Source organism: Neurospora tetrasperma (assembly GCF_000213175.1).
Source record: "Neurospora tetrasperma FGSC 2508 unplaced genomic scaffold NEUTE1scaffold_1, whole genome shotgun sequence".
NCBI lineage: Eukaryota > Fungi > Ascomycota > Sordariomycetes > Sordariales > Sordariaceae > Neurospora > Neurospora tetrasperma.
The window spans coordinates 4,639,074-4,659,689 of NW_009799099.1; the positions used below are offsets into that span (position 1 = coordinate 4,639,074).

A 20,616-nucleotide genomic window follows, 5' to 3' on the forward strand; every position below is an offset into this window, starting at 1 on the left:
AAGTCAACCACATCACGTTCATGTTTTGTTCTCCACGCTGACGATGGTTCCTTGTCCTCCAAATGTCTCCAACCTCATAGAATCCCCCACCTTCCGCGCAACAAGCGCTCCGATCTTCATCTGGATCTAGGTCGGTACTACAATACTTAATTCCTACCAAGAACGGAAAATATTTCCACGCTAGGTTGGAAAGGAAAGTGATAACATCGATGGTGGTGGTCCTGCTGACATCCTGATGGAAGCGGTAGGTGCAACTAAAAAGGACAAAGTCGGCTCGACATTGTCGACTGAACACAAGACAGAGGCGAAGATAGGAAGGTTCGGCTCACTACCTACTGAAGATCTCCATCTTCCTTCGCCTATCCCCATCCACTTGGCGGAGAAATGGGCCGCAAAGTATAAGTGGCGAGAAGCTGTTTCAAACATCGCGGGGCCGAAGAGCTTCATCAGGGTCATCAGCTCCTCAACTAGTCGTCAGCTCATCTGTCCCATCCTAGGTCTGGAACGTTACCTACCTAGCAATTCTCGTCGATCCTCCATCATCACAAAGCGCCCTAGTGCTGTCTGTGGTACTGCCAGATTTCGGAGAGAGCAAGAGCAAGATTGCGGTTCGGTGCAATGCAATGCTTCGACGGGCATATGTCATGGAAACCCGTCATGTACATACAACTGAGTACTATGCGCGGAAATCAAGTACTTGAGGAGTGAAGGAAAATAAGAACGAAAGAGATAAGCGATGAGGTACTAATTTAGAAAGATTGTAGTTCTCCTCCTCCTCCTCCTCCTCCTCCTCCTCCTCCTCCTTGTTCCTTGCTCGAACCCTAGCCTTGTAAGCTTCTACCCCGGATCTACACCCGGGATTTTGCCACGATACGATCTTCGGGATGCAACGATCACCAAGCTCGGTTAGGGATTAGCTCGACATGTCGTGGAGTATCATTCATTGCCAGTGGTTACTAACCTACCTGACTTACATTGGGACGAAGGAGACGAGCATATCGAGTATATAAACCAGTCTTGCTGCCGCTTTCTTTGAACAAGTAGAGATTCCAACTGCCGCCTGTTTCCGAAGTCTCACAGTTTAAGAGCCACGCCCTCAACCACTCAACATGACAAAGCCAACAGTGTATCCCAAGATTGACATGTCTGCAACAAAATCACACGGCGACTGTACCAAGGTCGTGGACGTCCAGAACATTGAACTTACCGAAAGTCCTTCCTCCCATGATCACCCTGATCATAACAATGCCCTTCGGCCACCGTCTTGGATTGCAGCCCTGAGTCCAGCAGAGCGCCAGGACCTGGAGAAGAAGTTGAAGAGGAAGATTGACTGGAGGTTGATGCCGGCTGTATTGATTATGTATTTCTTGAACTATATTGATCGGTATGTCAGTATTCTCTTTGCTTTGCGTCCGTTACCTGGATCATATGGGTGATCCGGTATATATCGGGAGAAAGGGAGATTGGAGATATGGCATGGGAAGAATTGGATGGAAAAAGAAGACAGTCACTCACTGACACATACACCACACAACAGAAACAACATCGCTGCCGCCAAACTCGCCAACCTCGAACGCGACCTCAACCTTTCCTCCGTCCAGTACCAAACCTCCGTCAGCATCCTCTTTGTCGGCTACCTCCTGATGCAACTCCCATCCAACTTGTTTCTCAACAAGTTTGGAAAACCGGCCATTTATCTTCCTTGTTGCGTAGGTCACTTCCTTCTTTCCTTTCCTCCCTTCACTTTCTCTTTTCACCATCTTTGTATCCTCCTCTATTACTCTCTGACTAACCCACTCAACAGATGATAGTCTGGGGCACCATCTCCGCCGCCACCTCCGCCTGCACCTCCGTCACCGGCCTTTACGTCGTCCGTTTCCTCCTCGGCTTCGTCGAAGCCGCCTATTTCCCGGGTTGTCTGTACTACCTCTCTTGCTGGTACACGCGCTCCGAGCTTGGCTTGCGTACCGCCATCTTATACTCGGGCTCCCTCTTATCAGGTGCCTTTTCCGGTCTGATCACAGCGGGCGTGGTATCCGGATTGGATGGAGCAAGGGGGTTTCATGCCTGGCAGTGGCTGTTCATCCTCGAAGGATCGGCGACCATTTTCGTCGCTTTTGCGTGTTTCTTTGTGCTGCCGAATTTCCCCAGGACGACGAGCTGGTTGACGGAGGAAGAGAAGTCGCTGGCGGTTTGGAGGTTAGAAGAGGATGTAGGCGTGGATGATTGGGTGGGAGGGGAGAAGCAGACTTTTTGGCAGGGGGCTAAGATGGCGTTTACGGATTTCAGGACTTATGTTTTGGTTAGTATTCCATCCCCCCCACGTGTATCTCCCCGTATGTTTGTGTGGCAAAGTCGGAAACTAACATGGACGACGACGACGATTAGATGGTCCTCCTCTTCTGCATTGTCGCCTCCGGCACCGTCACCAACTTCTTCCCCACCGTCGTCCAAACCCTCGGCTACAGCAGGATTCACTCCCTCCTGCTCACCGCGCCGCCCTACGTTTTGGCTGTCATTGTCACCTTCGCCAACGCCTGGCACGCCGACAAGACGGGCGAGCGATACTTCCACATTGCCGTCCCCATGTGCGTCGCCATTGTGGCGTACATCATCGCCGCGACCACGACGCATGTTGCCCCCCGCTATCTGAGCATGATGCTCATGGTCCCTTCGGTCTACTCCAGCTTCGTGGTGGCCATATCGTGGGTCTCGAATACCATGCCCAGACCGCCGGCGAAGAGAGCGGCGGCACTGGCCTTTATCAATGCGGTCGGTAGCTTCAGTAGTATCTACGCCAGCTATCTGTATCCGAATAGCGCGGCGCCGCATTACACGGTGGCCATGGTGGTGAACTGTGTTACGGCGTTTGTTGCGGTGTGTGCGGCAACGGCGATGAGGATGATTCTGAGCAGGCAAAATAAGAAGTTGGCGAGGGGAGAGTGGGTGGACGGGGCCATCAATGTTGAGGGGTTCAGGTTCAAGCTTTGAGCGATCTTGACTTGGTTGATGGATGGTGGCGTTTGTATTCTTTGAGTCCCGGACGGGTTGGTACATATTATGTTCATATTCGTTTGCTATACATACATACTTGGAAAATACATACAGAAGATTCCCGCTGAGCGCTTACAGCTTTTTCTTCTTCTTCTTCTTCTTCTTCTTCACCTCACCACTCATCAGGTCCCTAACATCAACCACCAAATCAAGCCTGCAGCGCCATATCCATCCTTGCCGCATGACTTCCCATCTTCCAGTTGCCCATCGGATCCCGAGTCTCATCCAACTCCCTCTCCTCACCACTCTTTCCCCATCCACCACCACCAGGCGTGCAAATAATGATCCTATCGCCCGCCTTCATCGGCGCACTGTTCTTCGCGCCCATATTGATCACTCTCTCTTCATAACCCTCGGCCTCACCCCCCACTTCCTTCTCCTCCTCCTCCTGCTGGTCCTGCTCCCCATTCTGGATCTTGCGCAACGTATCCTCCCACCGCGCCTTCTTCACCTTCCTCACCCACAAATTCAACCCGCACTGCGCATCCTCGCCGCCCGCCAGACCATACGGTCTGTACACTCTTCGTTCCGAAAGGATGCTGACCTGCAACGGGAGTCGGAACTCAATATCGCGCACCACGCCATCGCCACCGCGGTGTTTACCTTTTCCTCCCGACCCCTTCCGAATGGAAAACTCGCGCAACAAAACGGGGTATCGACGCTCGAAAATCTCCGAGTCCGTAATCCGCGTGTTGGTCATGTGCACATGCACACCATCCGTTCCCTCCCATGTCGGGCCGGCACCCGAGCCACCGGCGATGGTCTCGTAGTATCCAAATCCTTTCACCTCCTCCTCGCCTGCGACGTTGCCGCCAAAGCCAAAAGTGAGGTTGTTGCAGCACCCTTGCGAGGCGGCGCACGCCTGGAAGGCCTTGAAGATGACGTCCGTGATGCGCTGCGAGGTGAGCACGTTGCCGCCCACAACGGCGGCGTTGTCGGAAGGGGACAAGAGAGACTTGGGCGGGATTTTGACGGTCACGGGCTTCAGACAGCCCTGGTTCAGCGGGATGTCCTCCGAGATCATGCAGCGGAGGGTGTAGATGATGGCCGAGTAGGAGATGGCTTCGGGCGCGTTGATGTTGGCGTACACTTCGGGGCCGGTGCCGGCAAAGTCGAAGACGGCTTCGCCTGCTTCTGGGTCGATGGTCACCTTGAGCTGGATAGGGCTGCCGTCGTCCATGTAGTCGATGGCGGAGAGGTCGCGGCCTTGGAAGCGCTTGTGGACGGTGCGCAGGAGGTTGCGGACTTGTTGCTCGGCGTTGTTTTGGATGGCGACCATGTAGAATTGCACGGTGTCTTCACCGTATTCCGCGATCAGGGTCTCGATGAGGGAGATGCCCTTTTGGTTGGCGGACACTTGGGCGCGCAGGTCGTTGATGTTGTCGGCGAGACAGCGAGTGCCGCTGCAGCCGGGGTACTGGGCGGGTTCCTTGTGGAAGAGCTCGATGACACGGTCTTCGTTGAACTTGCCCTCTGAAACCAGCTTCTCGCTCTTGACGGCGGCGCCCTCCTGGTAGAGCTCGCGGGAGTGGGGAGGCATGCTGCCGGCGGTGATACCGCCAATGTCGGCGTGGTGAGCACGCGAGGCGGCGTAGAAGAGAATCTTGTCGCCGGCTGCGTTGAAGGCAGGCATGATCAGGGTGACGTCGGGAAGGTGAGTACCGCCATAAGAGGGGTGGTTGGTCATGAGAACATCGCCCTTGCGCAGCTTACCCTTCCAGATCTCTGCTTGACGGCGAACGCAGGTGGACATGGAACCTAGAAATCATCAGCCAAGAAACATTCGTTGAGGAATCGGGGATACTCACCCAAGTGGACGGGCAAATGAGGAGCGTTGGCAACAAGACCGCCGTTGGCATCAAAGATGGCACACGAAAAGTCGAGACGCTCCTTGACGTTCGTACTGACACTCGTCTTCTGCAGAGCCATGCCCATCTGCTCGGCAATAGCCATGAACCTATGGCCAAAGATACTGAGCATAATTGGATCAACCTCGCGCTCGCCATCTCCCTTCTGATCCTTGTTCTTATCCGTCTCCTCGATATCAACCACAACGTGGGTCTCCAGCACCAGGGCAGTGCTCTTGGGTGTGACCACGATAGTCTGTGTGCCATCAGCCAGCATGGCCGGGCCCTTAATCACAGTGCCGACGCTGAGATCTCCGAGCTTGTAGATGGGCGTATCCATCCGTCCATTCTCAAAGTACACCTTGGCAGTGCTGTGCGTGTTCTTGACATCCACATCCTTCTTCTGAATCGTCTTGAGCTGCTCATCGACACTCTTCTCCTCATACCGGAAGCTCTTGCCAATGCCTCTGACACGGACATCATCAACAACAATGTCGCGCTCCTCCAGCGTGAAGCCGAACTCGTATCTGTGGTGGCGCACAAACGCGCTGGCAAAGTCCCAGTCGTTACCGTTATAGTGCTTCTCGGCTTCCTCGGCGGTCGGCTTGATGATCATCAGCGTCGACTCGGTTCCGCGGTAGCGCATGTTGAGGTACTCCTCGAACACGATCTGGTCGTCCTCAAACCCTTGATCACGTAGCGCCTGGCGGGACTTTTCCTTGAGAGCCTCCATCTTGTCCTTGAGCCCCTGGATGACGGACTGGTCATCAGCCTTCCAGACAGAAGAGTCAGGCTCCTGGCGCTCATCAACCACGTCAGCCAAAGCCATGCCGTAGGCCGACAAGACGGAAGAGTAACGGTGGATGAGGATCTGCTTGATGCCCAAAGACTCGGCGATAGCAACAGCATGCTGACCACCGGCACCACCAAAAGTAGCAAGACGGTGCTTGGAAGTATCGTGACCCTTGGCCTCAGTGATGCTCCTGATGGGCCTAGTCATGGCCTCATTAGCCACCGTCAGGAAGCCGTACGCGACCTCGTCAAGATCCATCTCCTTGCCCGTCTCAGCCTTGATCTGGTCCGCCAGTTCCTGGATCTTGATCCTACTAGCCTCCGGGTCCAACCCTTCATCCTCGTTCTTGCCGAAGATCTTGGGAAAGAACTCAGGCAAGAGTCTGCCCAGGAACAAGTTGGCATCGGTAACGGTTGCCGGGCCACCCTTGCGGTAGCACGCAGGACCAGGGTGAGCGCTAGCAGACTCCGGGCCGACGACGAACAGACCGTTGCGGAAGAAGAGGATGGAACCACCACCGGCAGCGACGGTGTTGATGTCGAGCTGCGGCGACTGGATGGTTACGCCAGCCGTGGTGGTCTCGAAGGTGTGATCGTACCGGCCCTCGCCATAGCGGGACACGTCCGTGCTGGTGCCGCCCATGTCGAAACCGATGACGGGGATCTTGGTGTTTTCGTCGTATGAGGTGATGGCGTAGCCGACCACGCCGCCGGCAGGGCCGGACAGAATGGCCTTGAGACCGGTGAACTTGTCGACGTCGACGAGGCCGCCGTCGGATTGCATGAATTCGCAGCGAGCACCTACAGCACCTTCTGACTGCTTGACACCCTTGGTTCCGAGACCACCGACGAAGCCCTTTTGGAAGCCGGAGATGTACTTCTTGATGGCGGGTGTGAGGTAGGCGTCTGCGCAGACTGAAGTGGCGCGCGAGACGAGCTTGATCATGGGCATGAGCTCGTGGCTGAGGGAGATGTGGGTGAAGCCGATTTCGCGGGCGACCTCGCCGACGAGAGCCTCGTGGTCGGGGAAGGTGTACGCGTGCATCAGACATACGGCTATGCTCCTGATGCCACTGTCGTAGATCTCCTGGAGCTTGGCGCGGATGGTCTCCTTTTCTGGTCTTTGAAGAATCCGGACGGCTTCTCCTGATAGACCCATGACAAGGTCGGCGTTCTTGGCTTCGGCGGTCCCGGCCTTGACGTCTACCTTGGTGAGATGGCGTTCTGGATCTTCGGCGTAGTCTTCGAGTGTGACACGCTCTTCCACTTCCACAACCGTTGAGTACAGCACCTCGGGCTTGCGAATCGCCAAGTCGAAGATCTTGGGTCTCGACTGGTTGCCGATAACAAGACAATCTTTGAAGCCCTTGGTGACCACCATGGCGATCTTCTCGCCCTTTCTTTCCAGGAGAGCATTGGTTGCAACTGTTGTGCCCATACGGATGGAATCGATCTTGGCTGTGTCTAATGGCTGCCCGCGGGGGATCTCTTTCTTGAGGAAGTGCGACATGATGCGCCGGATACCCTCGAGGGGCGCATCATCGTAGTTGGCTGGGTCGACGGAGAGAAGCTTGATGACAATGTCCTCTCCGTTGTAGTTGCCGACGCAGTCTGTGAAGGTGCCGCCCCTGTCGATGGCGATGCGTACGCCGCGGTCTTTTTGTGAGGAGCCCATGATGAGGTCTTTTGGGTATCTGATGGGAGAGGGCTTATGGGATGAATGGTGGAGCGGAAGTGAGTGATACAACAACAGTCTCTTGCTCTCTCTTTATACCCGGAGTCTTTCGGTATCACACTATCACTAAAGAGGAAACAACAATCGTGAGTTAAATTCTAGCCTTGTAAAAGAAGGGGTGAGTGTGTCGTCGACGTCGTGATCGTCATCAAGTCCAAAGTGAAGAGCGAGTAAGAAGAGGCAATTGGATATTCCTGCAGGACGAGCACTTACAGATGCTATAGACCAGCACTTCTGATGCCGTATAGGTTGACAACTGCCTGCTCCTTGGAGGATAGTGGTCCCGAAGAGGAATGCCCCCCCGGAGCTCTATCGGCCTCTCGGAGACGGCGGGCGACGGAAACAAACCCCACATTTGTCATTGACTTTACCCCGCAGCAGCGCCGCATCCAACGGTCCGTCCTCGTCCTCCTATCATCTGCCCGGATTCCAAACGCCGACAACATGAAAGTCGTTTCCATCACCAATCTTACCGGAGCTTTACGGAACAGATTCGAGATGAGTCAAAGAAGGTAGCATTGCAAAGGCGATTACTGCCCATTCACTCGGGACTTGAGCCCCTAATGCCACACTTAGTCAGATAAGAATCAATAATGCTGCTATCTGGGAGGTGGACTATTGTCGTCGATCATGGACGCCAATGATAGGTAGATATCCAGATAGTAGGCGGTTTTTGTTGAGAGATATTACAAACACTCCATCCATCCCGCCAAGGTAAACAGTGCGCGACGAGCCTTACATCCCAAAACCATACATCCTTTTCTATATGCAATCATGCTCTTTTATGGTCTACACGAACCATCCATATCAACCGGGCAGCGGCGTGAACCATTTTAGACATTAGACCAGACAGAATCCAGATAGAAAAGTCATTATCATCATTAGCCCACGCGTGCCATCAAAAGGTAAACTAAACGATACCTTTTACCTATACCATAGCAGGAAAAACCAAAATGAAAATGGCGGCCGTCTTTAAAGCCGGATAGACCCGGCAGAACCATCATTCACCAGACCGGAGTCTTCGTTACAAACCAATCACCCAAGTCAGGTCAGCCAGCACACCAAAAATAACCAAAACAAACACCAACACTATGCAGCAATGCAAACCATGGAACCATGCCATGACACCATCTACCCCCTGGACCTTTCCTAACTAGCCATGCCTTGTCAGCCTAATCTAACCTTCCATCCCAACATCAGTAGTCATCCCCATCCCAGCTGTCATTGGATTCGGCGGCGGGGGCATCAAAGGAGGCACATTGACACTCCCCTGAAGCAAACTCTGCAGTTCCCACGGGTTCAGGGTACTCCTCCTCCTGCTGGCCGTCCTGCTCGTCCTCATCTTCTCTCTCTTTCTCTTCTGCACATGTAACTTTTCCATACCCATTCCCATGCTGTAGTGATGGTTTTCCGGTCCGGCGAGCTCATCGACTTCTTCATCTTCTTGTTCAAAGTCGAAGAGCTCCGCCTCCTGTTCGCGGGCCGCTCTGCTGGCTGTTTTGGGGGTTTTGTCTTGTCTGCCTCTGGGTGTGCCGGCGCGGTGGCGTTCAATGATAAGTTCGTTTTCGTCATTGTCGTCGCAGTCCATGGGGGTGGCGCGGCCATTGTTGTTGGTGTTTTGGTTGTCTTCGGACTGCTTCTCGTTTTGGTTTTGGTTTTGGTTTTGATTCTGGCTTTGGCTTTGGTTCTTGCTTTGTCTCTGGCTGGAGCCATTGGCGGACCGTTGAGACTGAGAGGGACCCACGCTCTCCTGTTTTGACCTCTTCATGGCCTTCAGCTTGGCCCTGACCCGGGCCGCGTCAGCCTCTCGTTCAGAAGCGGCTAGCTTTGCGGCGATGGCTGCCACGTTGAGTGGGCTCTGCTGTGCCTGGAGGGCAGCGGTATTAACGAGCCCTGTCCGAGGCAGCGGGAGACGCGAGTTGCCGGTTCGCTTGGGCGAGCGGTTGGGGATGATAGGGGATTGGGAGATGGCACCGCCGCCGCTGCGGTTCGCGCTATCGGTTGAGCTGCCGTTCTCGCTGTTGTTGGCGGTGGCTAGGCCCTTGGTAAACCTGGGTGATGGTGCGAGCTTGGGTGATTGGGCAAGAAGTGTGGCTTCCCTTGTCTTGGTAAGCCCGCTGGAGGTGGTAGGTCGGGAGTTACTGCCTGCTACCTCCCTTTCCCTTCCGGGAGTGCCAGGGCCGCTGGCGTTGGAATAGGTCGTCTTCTCTGAGTTGGTTCGCCTATGACCTGGGACATACTTGGGGCCCGTCTTGCTCTCGGTCTCCTTACTTTTACCGGATGATGTGAGTGATCGGGTTTGGCTCTTGCTTCTTGCTCCTGGTGCTGTACTGAAGGGTGCAGCACGTGTGATGGGTGGTTTAGACCTATCGGCGGCCGCTTTTCTCGCGGCTGTTGTCTGTGTTCTTCCAGTCCCACCAGATGTAGCAGCAGGAGCAGGAGCTTCACGCTCCGACTCAGCCGTACGTGTACGTGACCGCGTCCTAGTAGTGGGGCCTGTCGGAACCGTTGTGGCTGTCCCTGGCCGCTTCCTCGCTGCACTTGCCGCTTTGGGTCCGTATGCCTCTGCCTTGACCAGCTTGATGCTACCGGGAGATGTAGCAGATGGCGCAGTAGATGGACGTGACTGTTCCCTTTCAGAAACTGAAGCATCATCATCTTCTTGTCGCACCGGCCGGATGGACTTCTTCGTCTGCTGCGGTTTGTCGGCGTGTGGTGGTACAGGAGGGCCTACTTCGGCTGCCCGTAGGTCGTTGGTATAGTCTCCGCCTCCTCGACGCAAGTTAGGCTGTCCAAAACCACCCCTGTTACCTGCCGCAGGCGAATCCTTAAGCGGACTGAGTTGCGGTGGCACAGGAAGCGGCGGTGAACTCAACATTAACGAGTGCCCAAGAACCTCCACGTTGGGCTCCTCGTCGTCGTCCTCCAAGTCGTCCAGATCGATATCGTCGTCTTCGAAGATGCTCGATTGCTCGCTGTCCTCGTCCATAGGGTCGTCAGGCACACCTCCCATTGGTGCCGGCACAAGATGGAGTGAGCTATCTCGAGATCTTGGGATAGAGGCATTCGTAGAGGCGGCGGCAGCGGCGGCGGTAGCAGCATCGGCCTTCTCCTTCTCAAGATACCGCTCGATATCTTCGCGATCCGCCTGCTCTTCTGCATCCTCGTCTTCCCTGACACTGGGCATCTCCAGCTGCAACCCATGCGCAGTCTCTGCCACGTTCTTAACCTTGACCGGGCTAAGTCGCAAACCCATCTTGAGTTCTTCCACGTTAACGGCCTTACCGCTGACCTGCATCCTATTGCGCCAGCCATCGATCAAGTGAACTGCCTCTTTCCATCGGCTCTCCATCTTGACCCAGCCATCGCGCAAGCGATGGATCTCGTCCTCGCGCACCACCACCTCCTCGATGGGGACAAACGATGGGTTCGTCAAGATGATGCGCATATGCTCCAGCACATTTTCCAGGTCCCGCTGAAGTTCCTCGCAGCTAGTAGGAATCACCAGAGCATGCTTTTCCCCTTCGTCCTCCTCTTTCCTCAGCTCGCCTCCGCCCTCCATGTTCGTATCCCCGGCCTCATCTTTCTGCTGCTGCTGCTGTTGTTGCTGTTGCTGCACCACAACATTGGCAACCACATCCCATCCACTCATCTCCTGCATCCTCTTCACCGTCCTCCTCACCAGCCCAAGTAGAACCTCATTCTCCTCGCTGAGACCCTTGGCCAGCTCCGCAAGGAACCCGTTCGTCTCCATTCGGAGATCATACCCTTCTGACCCGGTCATCCCCTGCGGAACCCCCATCTTGCCGCCCGCCTCAGCATTATACTCCTCGCCCGCCTGTACCACGATGCTCATCACACCTCCTAGCCCACTACCCATCCCACCGTCTCTCGACGCCCCCCTGGTATGGCCCGTGCCCCTTGTCCTCCCCGCATCCGCCACCGCCTTCTTCAGCCCCTCAATCATTCGATCCCGCTTCCTGATCTCATTCGCACACGCATTTCTCGTTTGCTGGACCAGGCTCTTCTGGCGGGCAGCCTCCTCTTTCAGACGGGCGACAGTCTGCTCGGCAGCCTTTAATTGGGTGCGAGCGTGCGCAGTCTCTTGCTCGGCGAGGGCGGTCTTGCGCGCGGAATCGGTCAGCTTGTCGGACAGTCGGACGATGTCGGTGCTTTGGCGGAGGGACTCGGCGCGTAGGGAGCGCAGGGTTTGGGAGAGGGATTCGCGGGTTTCGGCGTCGCGCTGCAGTAAAGGGCAGGTTTGTTAGCTTAGAAAAGATGGGGGAATAGAAAGGGGGAGGAGAAGGATGACCAAGGTAAGGAAGGGAAAAAGAAAACGTACGTCGCGCCGGAGGATCAGGTCGTTAACTACCCCCATTATACGACCCATTGTGTGGGCCAGCTCGTCATCGTTGTCGCCCGGGTAGGCGAAGTCGATGGTGTCGCCATCGCGGAGGAGGCCGCGCGAGAGCAGCTGGTTGTTGATGTATATGGATGCCGTGCGGAGGTTGTCTGAGATTATCATGTTGGGCGGTTGTTGGCGGTGTAAAAGGCGGTTATCGTGATCATTCCGACCTCGGCGGCGATGGTGTTTGGGAGGTTAGTGAACTGAACTGGTTCGACTTTGGAAACTTCTCGTAAAGGGCCGTTTGGGCCTTCCCGATTTACACCACTGTCGCGGCCTGCTGCGACGAGAAATCGAAGTCGAAGTCCAAGTTGTAAATGGATTGGGTTGGCGTCAAGGTTGGAAGCAGCAAAGCGCCAGGAACCTGAAAGCAGCGACAGCAACGGCAATGCAGAGGACTGACCGTTAGGGGTCAATCGATGTCAACCTGTCAAGGGGTCCGGGTCTCAACGAGCTGCATACCACACACGCACACACACATACACACGCATGTAGGTAATTGGCGAGCTGGTGGTGGGCGAGCGGATGGGCGGCGTTTAAGGCGTCAATCGCTGGCTGAAGGTCGATCAATTGGATGTCTTGTTTTCCCGGCCTCACAATTGGCGAATGCAACATACAGGGTGGCACTGCAGTGGGCAGTTGGAGCAGTGGAGGTGTGGGTAAAGCGTTCGAATCTTTGAATCAACGGAACCGGCATCACACATGTTTACTTCGTTGGGTGGTGGGGCCGTTGCTGTAGCAATTCCTCCCCCGGCCCGGCTCACACCCCGTCTCGAGCCCGTATCCAGATACGATCACCCACTTTTGTGGCGGGCCACTACGGGACAACTGGCATGGCTCTCCACAGCTTGGCCGCAACAGCGCTGGAGAGCTGGACCACAGCGGCACCGCTACGTGTAGCTCATCACACCGCATCGTCACAAACACCGCCGGCGACCGCGAAGAAGGAAGGAAGCCAGCCAGGAGAACAAGTTGAAACGCAAGTCAACATACAAGTACAGGCTAAAACCCTAACCCCCGCCTGCGTACAAGCTCTTCTGAATGGTTGTTGGACCCCTGATCCGCCTCTTCTCTGTTTTCCTCCTCCACCCTCCTTGGCAGTGATGATCCGACATCTGCATTGGGGGGGCTGCAGGCCGTCAGCAGGATACGATTGACAGATGATCCCGTCTCCGCCTTCCATTCGACTCCGACGAGATGCAAATATATGTTATGTACAATTGCCAGCCTCGCAAATATCGGGAATGGCTTTTCCAATCCTTTTGAACTCCTGAACTCCGTTGCCTCTTTTTCCGTCCTCTATTCCGTTGCACAAAAAATCTGCTCCCAACCCATTTCAAACAAATGTTGTCGTTGTGGTCTCTGCTGTGTGGCCGTCGATGAAGACCAATTGACTGCACCAGGATTGTCACCTTGCTTCGTGATTGTTGGGTATATGGTCTTCCAAGATTATATCACCATGACGACGGCGAAAGCGGAATGACTATGCCATGCAATTGACGCCAAGAGGTTCCTGGTCTCAGAAGTCAGCACAACTACGTACGACAACAAATGCGTAACATAAGCGGGAACCGGTATGCAAGACATTTCAGAGTGTTTGAGAAGATTGTTGGAACGCGGTGTTTGTCAGCGTTTGCCTTTTCACCCATGGGAGTTGGACCCAGAGGCGAAAAAAGACATCTGATGGCCCCGCGTGCGTCATCATGAAATCTTGATATGGAAAGCAAGAAACGCAAACTGAAGATACACACCTAATGGTAGGTTTTGGAGAGACTTGCATGGTCTTGCGCGCAAGTTCACACCGGACCCTCTCTCCAGCAGGCCTGTTGTGTAGTGTCGTGCTACCTAAAATGATCGCTTGGTCGCAATAGTTGGAGTTGAGTTGCCCAAGAAAATCGTAGTTACGAACTGCTGGAGTCGCAGAGGTAACGAAACCTGGTTGGACGTTATACCGCTCATGCTTCGGGAACAAACTTGCCGCGCTTCTGGCGCATGGCATCCAGCTTCTGCCTGTCTTCCTCGAACCGCTTCACCAGCTCCTCCTGCTCGGCCTTCTTGCGCTCTCTCATCTGGAACCTGTAGAAGTCCGTCATCTCCTGCTTTTTCTTCTCCGCCTTCTCGATCATCTTCTTCTTGGCCTCCTCGGCCTCGTTCCTGGTGGCCGGGGCGCTTCTTCCACCGCGTGTTACCGTGACGAAACCGTCCTCGTCCGGCTCGTTGCGCAGTCGCTTGGCAATCTCGGCCGCTTCTCTCTCTCTCCTGGCGAACATGGTCGAGAACGCATCCACGGCGGCTTGTAGCTGATCCCGATCGGGGTAGGAAAGCTGGTTGTGCGCCTTAAGCCAGATAGAACCCAGCTGTGGTACGCGCTCGGCCACGACATTTCCTTCGCCGCCCCATGTGGGATATTTCTTGGATTTGTGAACCTTTGCGATCGCCTTCAGAACCTGGTGGACGCTCTTTTCGTCGGCGAGCAGCACGACAGCAGTGCTGCCGCTCTTTCGTAGTGGTCGGGTCCATGTGCTGGGGAGTCGGGCAGCAGCTTCTTCCTCGGCTCTCTCGGCAGCCTCTTGATCCTCGCGTTTCCTCTTCTTTCCGTGGGCAGCCAGTAATCGTACCGCCTGTGCGGGCGCGGCGTCTAGGGCGGCGGCAACGGCCTCGGCCTCCTTCCTCTCATCCTCAAACGAAGCGCTCTCGAAGCGGCCGGCGCCGACTAGTGATGCGAAAAGAGCGCGAAGATGAAGCTCTGTGCTGTCGATGGGGACATTTGCGAGGAAGAGACTCCTGGAGTCGTTGGCTGTGGGGATCTTGGGAGTGTTTCGTCGGACATAGAGGTAGTGAACGACATTGCGAGGGAATGACGGAACGGGAGGGATCGAGATCGGGAGGACGCTGAATTCGCCTATTGTTTGCGGAGATGGCGCCATCTTGATGGAATTAAGACGCAAACGTGCTGTTGACGAGTGTGGTTTTCGAGTTAGTTCTGCTTGAAGATTGAAAACCGAAGCGAAGATGGAAGCATTCAGTTCGTTCTGCATCCCGTCGCCGTCTCCACGAAACTTTTGCGCCCCACTTCTCAGCCTTGTAAAATTATACCAAACGGTGATTGGTTGTGATCAGTGCCGTAACATTCAGGTACCTTTGGCGCCTGTGCACACCTTGGAGCTACACTTACTACTTACAAACTTTCCCCTCTCACAGAATAATTCGACTTCACACAACGACTTTCGGATACCTCTACATATAACTTTGTCTACCACCGCAAAAACTCGCGAACCTCGGATTTTAGGCTGCTGAGTGAACAGGGTGTCCGACAGCCTTGTCCGTGCTGCCCGTTCAAGGACTCTAGACGGTATACCAGGATCTCTGTCTCGCCGTCGCACAAGTTCAAGCTTTTCCTTTTCCTCGCTTTGGCTGCCAGAGCTTGTACAGAAAGGTAACAAAGTTCTACGTGTACGCCTATAATCTCTCCTATATGTCGTGTTCTTCGGCTTCGCTTTAACCATATCTTTCGGCTCACTTCAAGTCTTCCAATTCCAGCCTACTGGGTATGAGCTGATTGTCAGACAAGGACAGTCCTAGAAAAGCGGATATACCTGACGGGTTGGTCACGATGTATGATCCATCGGACGATGACGACCGTCCCGAAATTCCCAGGCTCCAAGGAGAAGAGAATTTTGAGATGTGGGAATGTCTTGCCATAAATACCCTCAGGATGCTTGGCCTTGAGGGGTTTATAAGGGGTACAGAGACACCTCCCCTTGGTAACACGCCCGAAGCTATAAACGCGCTCAGGGGCTTCAAGAACAGAAGATGGAACGCCTGGAACCTCCTCAATCAGAGTGTCGTGGTTGCGAGACTCCAGGGGCTTATTTACATCGACGGGTACGGCCCATACGATCAGCTGGATGACTGCGATCCAAAATTCCTATGGGATGGGGTGCAAAGCTAGTATAACAACATCGACGCAGACAGAAAACTCGACTTGCTAAGAGAGCTTACCTCCATCCACTATCGCCAATTCGATGACATCGTTGCGTTTCTGGATAGAGCTCAATGGCTTCGACGGCGTCTTGAGCGTGCCGGTATGCCAATAGCGGATGAGATGATGAAAACGTGTCTGTACGGAGGTGTGTTTCCGTCCTACCACAGCAATACTTTGGAAACTCGAATAATCGAGCGGTACAACGATTTAAACTCCCAAGAAATGATGTCGGGTATGAGAAAGTTCAGCGACGCCATCCAAAGAGAATTGAACTCTTATCAACAGGAGCAACAAGAAATCAATAGGCGGCGCAATTTCAATGGACATCCCTCCGGGCATGGCGGCGGTTCAAGACAAGGCGGTCGTCGCTATTGAGGGGCATCTCATGATCTCTCTGGATCGTGTCCCCTGGGGGTCCCTCTGTCACCTTTCACTGGTCATCCAAAGCTCAGGCCGCTAGTGGTTTAAAGGGGACGATGAGAGAAGTTTTCGATACTGGTAGATTATTTCTCGTCTGTTCGAGCGCTCACGTTTGCGAAATCCCGGAGAGCATACCCGTTGGGGAGATGGTCCGATTTTCTGTCGTTTCCCCGACTCTGCAAAAGAAGCGCAGACCATATGAACTTGATAGGAGGGAAAAGGCTTCCTCAGGAACTCCTTTGGATGGGGAGGAAAAGACGTGCCAGGTCCAGCTAGAGGGAAATAGAAATCGACGTGGGATGCTCCTTCCACACGGACACATCCACTAAATTGCCCATCATCAAACATGTTAAGCATGGCTCGCAACTCGGTGCTTTTCACTAACACCGTCATAGACCTACCGACGCATCCTTTGTGGCTATTTGTACCCCTGTGGTACTCCTCACCAGCTACCTATGTTTCTCGTGCCTGTGCGCCTCCTGATGGCAGGGCACGGGCAGTCTCGCGAAAACATCCACTCTTTGACCGACCATCTCGGCGTGTTTGCCGCACAATTCCCAGTGTCCTCTACCGGCACCTTATGGGCATTAGACTCGCACTTTCGATTGACTATGATCAAGATCTTTGTTTTTATCAGATCTCTTCTTGTCTGAACTCAGTGTCGTACAAAGAGCCTTGAATTGATGCATCGAGCGTGAAGGCATGCAACACATCGACCCTGGGTTCTTGCAAGGAAAAAGCCGAACACAAAGTCGCCCAGATGCTACATCAAGTTCTTGCGTTATCATGGCATAATGTGTGAGCATTGACTGCAATGGTCTTCCGTAGTTCTTCTGTGCGTATGCAATGCACTCCGTCATTTACACACAACCTGCACGGTCACAAGCTTCGTTTCCACTCCGAACAGCCTGATATAGGCTGGTTCGCTGATTGTGCTTCGACCGTGACTCGTTTCCTTCTTTTCTTTTAGACACAAACTTCACGACTGAACAGCCTCTTCACCTCGCCACTGAACACTCTGTACCATCCACTTTTGGTTACCATGGCTGCTGATTCCACAGAAAGGTGAAGATCTCTCACGGAGATGCACATTCCATCTGCCTGATTGTGTTTCTTCTTCCCCAGCTAAGCCTTCGTCAAGTTACCTTGAAGCTTTGGGCTTTGAACACTTCAACTTCGAAAACGGAACTAACACTTTGATTAGCTCCGTTTCGTGTGATCAAAAACCTCACGAGCCGGCCAACGACATTCGCCATCCAAGATGGCCCCTTTGGCCAGACACCCCCCAGACGTCGGCTTGATGCTTCCACAACTCAAAGGAGAAGAAAACTTTGAGTCATGGGACCGTAGAGTCCTAGGAACTCTCAGGATACATGGTCTTGAGGGTTTTGTCAAAGGGACGGAAACATCTCCACCTGGTGACACTCCCGAGGACTGCCAGGACCTTCAAACTTTCAATGATAGAAGACGTTGCGCCTACCGAATCATCTACTACAGCACTAAGCCTATCCATTCGAAATTTAGTCTCTCCGGATATGACACCAACGAATTGCCGGATGACCTCGATCCAAAGGCCTTGTGGGATGCTATTCATCGCTGGGATGTCATTTTTCACCTCCACACATCTGCCAAAGTCAACTTGGTGAGGGAACTCAGTCATATACACCACTCTCAGTTCGATAACCTCCTTGAATTTAAGCGCCGAGCTAACTGGCTTCGCTGTCGCCTCGAGCGTGCCGGTGTGACCATTAACGACGAGCTGATGAAGACATGTGTTTTGAGCGGATTGAGGAATCATCCCGACAAATACTGGAAGACGCTCTTGGTCCTGGAGGCATCGGACTGGACTTACCTCACTTTGTCGGAGAAGATCGAGACAAAGGCGGCCTGGGAATCCATGAGTGAGTGACAAGTCGCGCCAAGCAAGCCACAACACATCAAGAAGCGCCGCAATACTCGTGGACGTCGTCCTGGACAGAGAGGTCGGGCCAGGCAACGTGCCTCTCCTTATTAACGAGTCCAATGACCTCATGTAAAGAGGAAGTAACTCCCACCAGTGGAACACGGTTCGGATTTCTTTCATTAACACGAAGAGAACTTTGAATGTTAGGGGCCGAATATACCGTTTAGTAATTTCAATTTTTTCAAATTCAACGCACGGCAATATGTGAACAACGACTGCCAAGTCAAAGAACTTGGTTTATTTGGGTGGCCTGTCTATCTCTCTTTATACAGGCCCTTCCCTGTTGCAGAAACCCACAATCGATCAGACTACTTCCTTTCCAAAACCCCGGTATTGATAGTAATTTCTGTTTTTCAATGTCACTCAACGCCCATTTGTTTTTACTCTCTACCTTCACCACTATCGGTCTTATTGACTGTTCCAGAGTATTCACGTCCACCCAAATTCTATCGCCTTGGTCATCATGGCTACTTCTCCAACCGAAAGGTGACAAATTGTTTCAGATACATGGATGCTTTCTTGTTCCTCTCAATCTTCCCCTTTCCAAGGCGAGCCTCCAACCACCAAATGCTCCCGCTCCACCTGCTCATTCAGTTTCACTGGAGAACCGGGCTAACAAACTTTCGTACCAGCACCACCTCAAGCACTTTTGATCACGAAGCCAAGGAGCTCTGGCCCGAATGGAAGCACTCATTCGGGAAGCACCTTCCGGTCTTTCTTATCCCGGACCTCCAAGATGATGAAAACTTTGAAGAATGGAGATTTATGGCACAAACCAAGCTCCGGGCCCTGAATCTCGAGGGCTTCATCAAGGGCACTGAGACACCTCCTCAAGGAGACGACAGCCGCATTGCCAGACTGAACCGAAAGGTCTTTGCAGAAAGAAGGCAATACGCCTTTCGGATCATCTACGACAGCATCCATCCCATCTTGCAACAACTCAAGTCCAGTGGGCATTGGACCCTTGACGCCAACGATCGCGATCCCAAAGTCCTGTGGGATGCCGTTCATCGCTGGGATGTCGACCGCCCTATAACCTACAAATGCCGTCTTATGGAGGAACTCGCCAACATCTGCCACTGCCAACATAATTCAGACATTCTCGCCTACCGCGATAGAGCTTTCTGGCTTCGCACGCGTCTCAAGCGGATGGGCACGCCGATTGCGGATCAACTTTACATGGGCTTTCTGGTTAAAGGCCTACAGACTTATGATTCGATCTGGGCTGATTACCTGTACAAGCAAATCGAGGATGGAAGTCTCAATCCCTCTCAGCTTGAAGTCGACATTGGTAGCCAATACCCCTTTTACAAGCAATTAAGAGAGCGCCGCGAAGATGACCTCAAAAACAATCTCCTCGAACTTGAATCACAGATCAGGGGTCAGCCGAAGAACAAGAGGCGCCGCAAGGCCAAAGACCATCGTTCGGGTCCTAGCGGCGTCGTCAAAAGGTGCTCTAATCGACATTAAGAGCACCAAGGACTTGAAGAAGAGATACGGTCATGTCTCTACCCGATCATGCTTCCTCGCCGGTTCTTCACTCATTAGGTTTCACCTTTGGTGATTATCACGCGCCACTTGTGCATTCGTGCCAGGTGACGAACTATTTCCTCTCTTTCAAATCTCACTTTGTGTATCAAGCCAAGTGATGGACTTTTATCGTCTGTGTACCTATTTACGCCAGGTGTTAGGGTTGCTCTAATCATTTCATGAGGTGGATTTGACCTCTGAAAACTCACACAAGAGGAAAAGGACTCTCCGTCACCTGCGTAGCAGTGCCAGGTGACATAAGATGAAGTTTGAAAATAGACAAAAAAAAAAACTCAAGTTTCATCCTCCACCTCGACAGATGTTGCAATTTCATCACTTACATCATCCTCGAGAGAATGCCTGGGGTGAATGCAGTTCATCACCGCTTGATTTTTTTCAAGGTCCTCCCCCGCAACTCTCCTCACCTTTGCATGAAGTCAGCAACCTACTCGTCTGCCTGCTTGAGGCGATAAGAGTTTCTCGACTCTGTAGGAGAGATTACTTGACTTGTAAACGCCCGCTCTCTTATGGTATGATCTGATCAACGCTTCGCTTGCGACGTCCGCTCCCGTTGTTGAAACAACCATGTCATTGCTTCACTTGGACAGTTCCGCTCTTGTCGGTATTTCGCTTTCACCCAATGGGTCCCCCACCGGAGGAAAAGGATGAAGAGAGGTGCTATTGACCTTTGGAGATGGAGAAACTTGGAATGGAAAGTTGGGATGAAATGTTCGGTGTTCGGAGTGGAGGAACTCGTTTCGGAGCCGGCCATCTCGCCATTCCAACTACTCGAGACGACAAATCGCAAACGGTACATCTTGTTTCTCTACATGGATCCCCTTTTTCAAGTGCATCCCACTTTCTACTTGATCAACCTTGGCATAT

At 53.3% G+C, this 20,616-nt stretch overlaps 8 protein-coding genes across 8 annotated transcripts; 3 read left to right on the forward strand and 5 right to left on the reverse strand.

Moving 5' to 3' along the window:
- Nucleotides 1–1,109: 1,109 nt before the first annotated feature.
- NEUTE1DRAFT_37656 (uncharacterized protein) lies at nt 1,110–2,924 on the forward strand (the record flags this gene model as incomplete). Its single annotated transcript, XM_009848897.1, has 5 exons — nt 1,110–1,384; nt 1,538–1,709; nt 1,805–2,344; nt 2,389–2,772; nt 2,820–2,924. The coding sequence occupies 5 exons, from the start codon at nt 1,110–1,112 to the stop codon at nt 2,922–2,924; spliced, it is 1,476 nt and encodes a 491-aa protein (XP_009847199.1).
- A 125-nt stretch (nt 2,925–3,049) lies between these two features.
- On the reverse strand, nt 3,050–7,368 carry NEUTE1DRAFT_58611 (5-oxoprolinase; the record flags this gene model as incomplete). Its single annotated transcript, XM_009849071.1, has 2 exons — nt 3,050–4,812; nt 4,965–7,368. 2 exons carry the CDS (start codon nt 7,366–7,368, stop codon nt 3,203–3,205), a joined length of 4,014 nt encoding a protein of 1,337 aa, XP_009847373.1.
- Nucleotides 7,369–8,568: 1,200 nt separating this feature from the next.
- On the reverse strand, nt 8,569–12,143 carry NEUTE1DRAFT_120338 (uncharacterized protein; the record flags this gene model as incomplete). The annotated part of the gene is made up of 2 exons (XM_009850123.1): nt 8,569–11,671; nt 11,771–12,143. The coding sequence occupies 2 exons, from the start codon at nt 11,951–11,953 to the stop codon at nt 8,606–8,608; spliced, it is 3,249 nt and encodes a 1,082-aa protein (XP_009848425.1).
- A 695-nt stretch (nt 12,144–12,838) lies between these two features.
- On the reverse strand, nt 12,839–13,278 carry NEUTE1DRAFT_116074 (uncharacterized protein; the record flags this gene model as incomplete). Its single annotated transcript, XM_009850124.1, has 1 exon — nt 12,839–13,278. A coding segment is annotated over one exon (306 nt), but the record flags the coding sequence as incomplete, so codon positions are not given.
- A 476-nt stretch (nt 13,279–13,754) lies between these two features.
- NEUTE1DRAFT_120339 (uncharacterized protein) lies at nt 13,755–14,760 on the reverse strand (the record flags this gene model as incomplete). The annotated part of the gene is made up of 1 exon (XM_009850125.1): nt 13,755–14,760. One exon carries the CDS (start codon nt 14,758–14,760, stop codon nt 13,789–13,791), a length of 972 nt encoding a protein of 323 aa, XP_009848427.1.
- Nucleotides 14,761–15,446: 686 nt separating this feature from the next.
- On the forward strand, nt 15,447–16,193 carry NEUTE1DRAFT_98474 (uncharacterized protein; the record flags this gene model as incomplete). The annotated part of the gene is made up of 2 exons (XM_009850126.1): nt 15,447–15,773; nt 15,831–16,193. 2 exons carry the CDS (start codon nt 15,447–15,449, stop codon nt 16,191–16,193), a joined length of 690 nt encoding a protein of 229 aa, XP_009848428.1.
- Nucleotides 16,194–17,592: 1,399 nt separating this feature from the next.
- On the reverse strand, nt 17,593–18,321 carry NEUTE1DRAFT_35265 (uncharacterized protein; the record flags this gene model as incomplete). Its single annotated transcript, XM_009848799.1, has 1 exon — nt 17,593–18,321. One exon carries the CDS (start codon nt 18,319–18,321, stop codon nt 17,593–17,595), a length of 729 nt encoding a protein of 242 aa, XP_009847101.1.
- A 343-nt stretch (nt 18,322–18,664) lies between these two features.
- NEUTE1DRAFT_98476 (uncharacterized protein) lies at nt 18,665–19,671 on the forward strand (the record flags this gene model as incomplete). The annotated part of the gene is made up of 2 exons (XM_009850127.1): nt 18,665–18,687; nt 18,834–19,671. The coding sequence occupies 2 exons, from the start codon at nt 18,665–18,667 to the stop codon at nt 19,669–19,671; spliced, it is 861 nt and encodes a 286-aa protein (XP_009848429.1).
- Between the last annotated feature and the right edge of the window lie 945 nt (nt 19,672–20,616).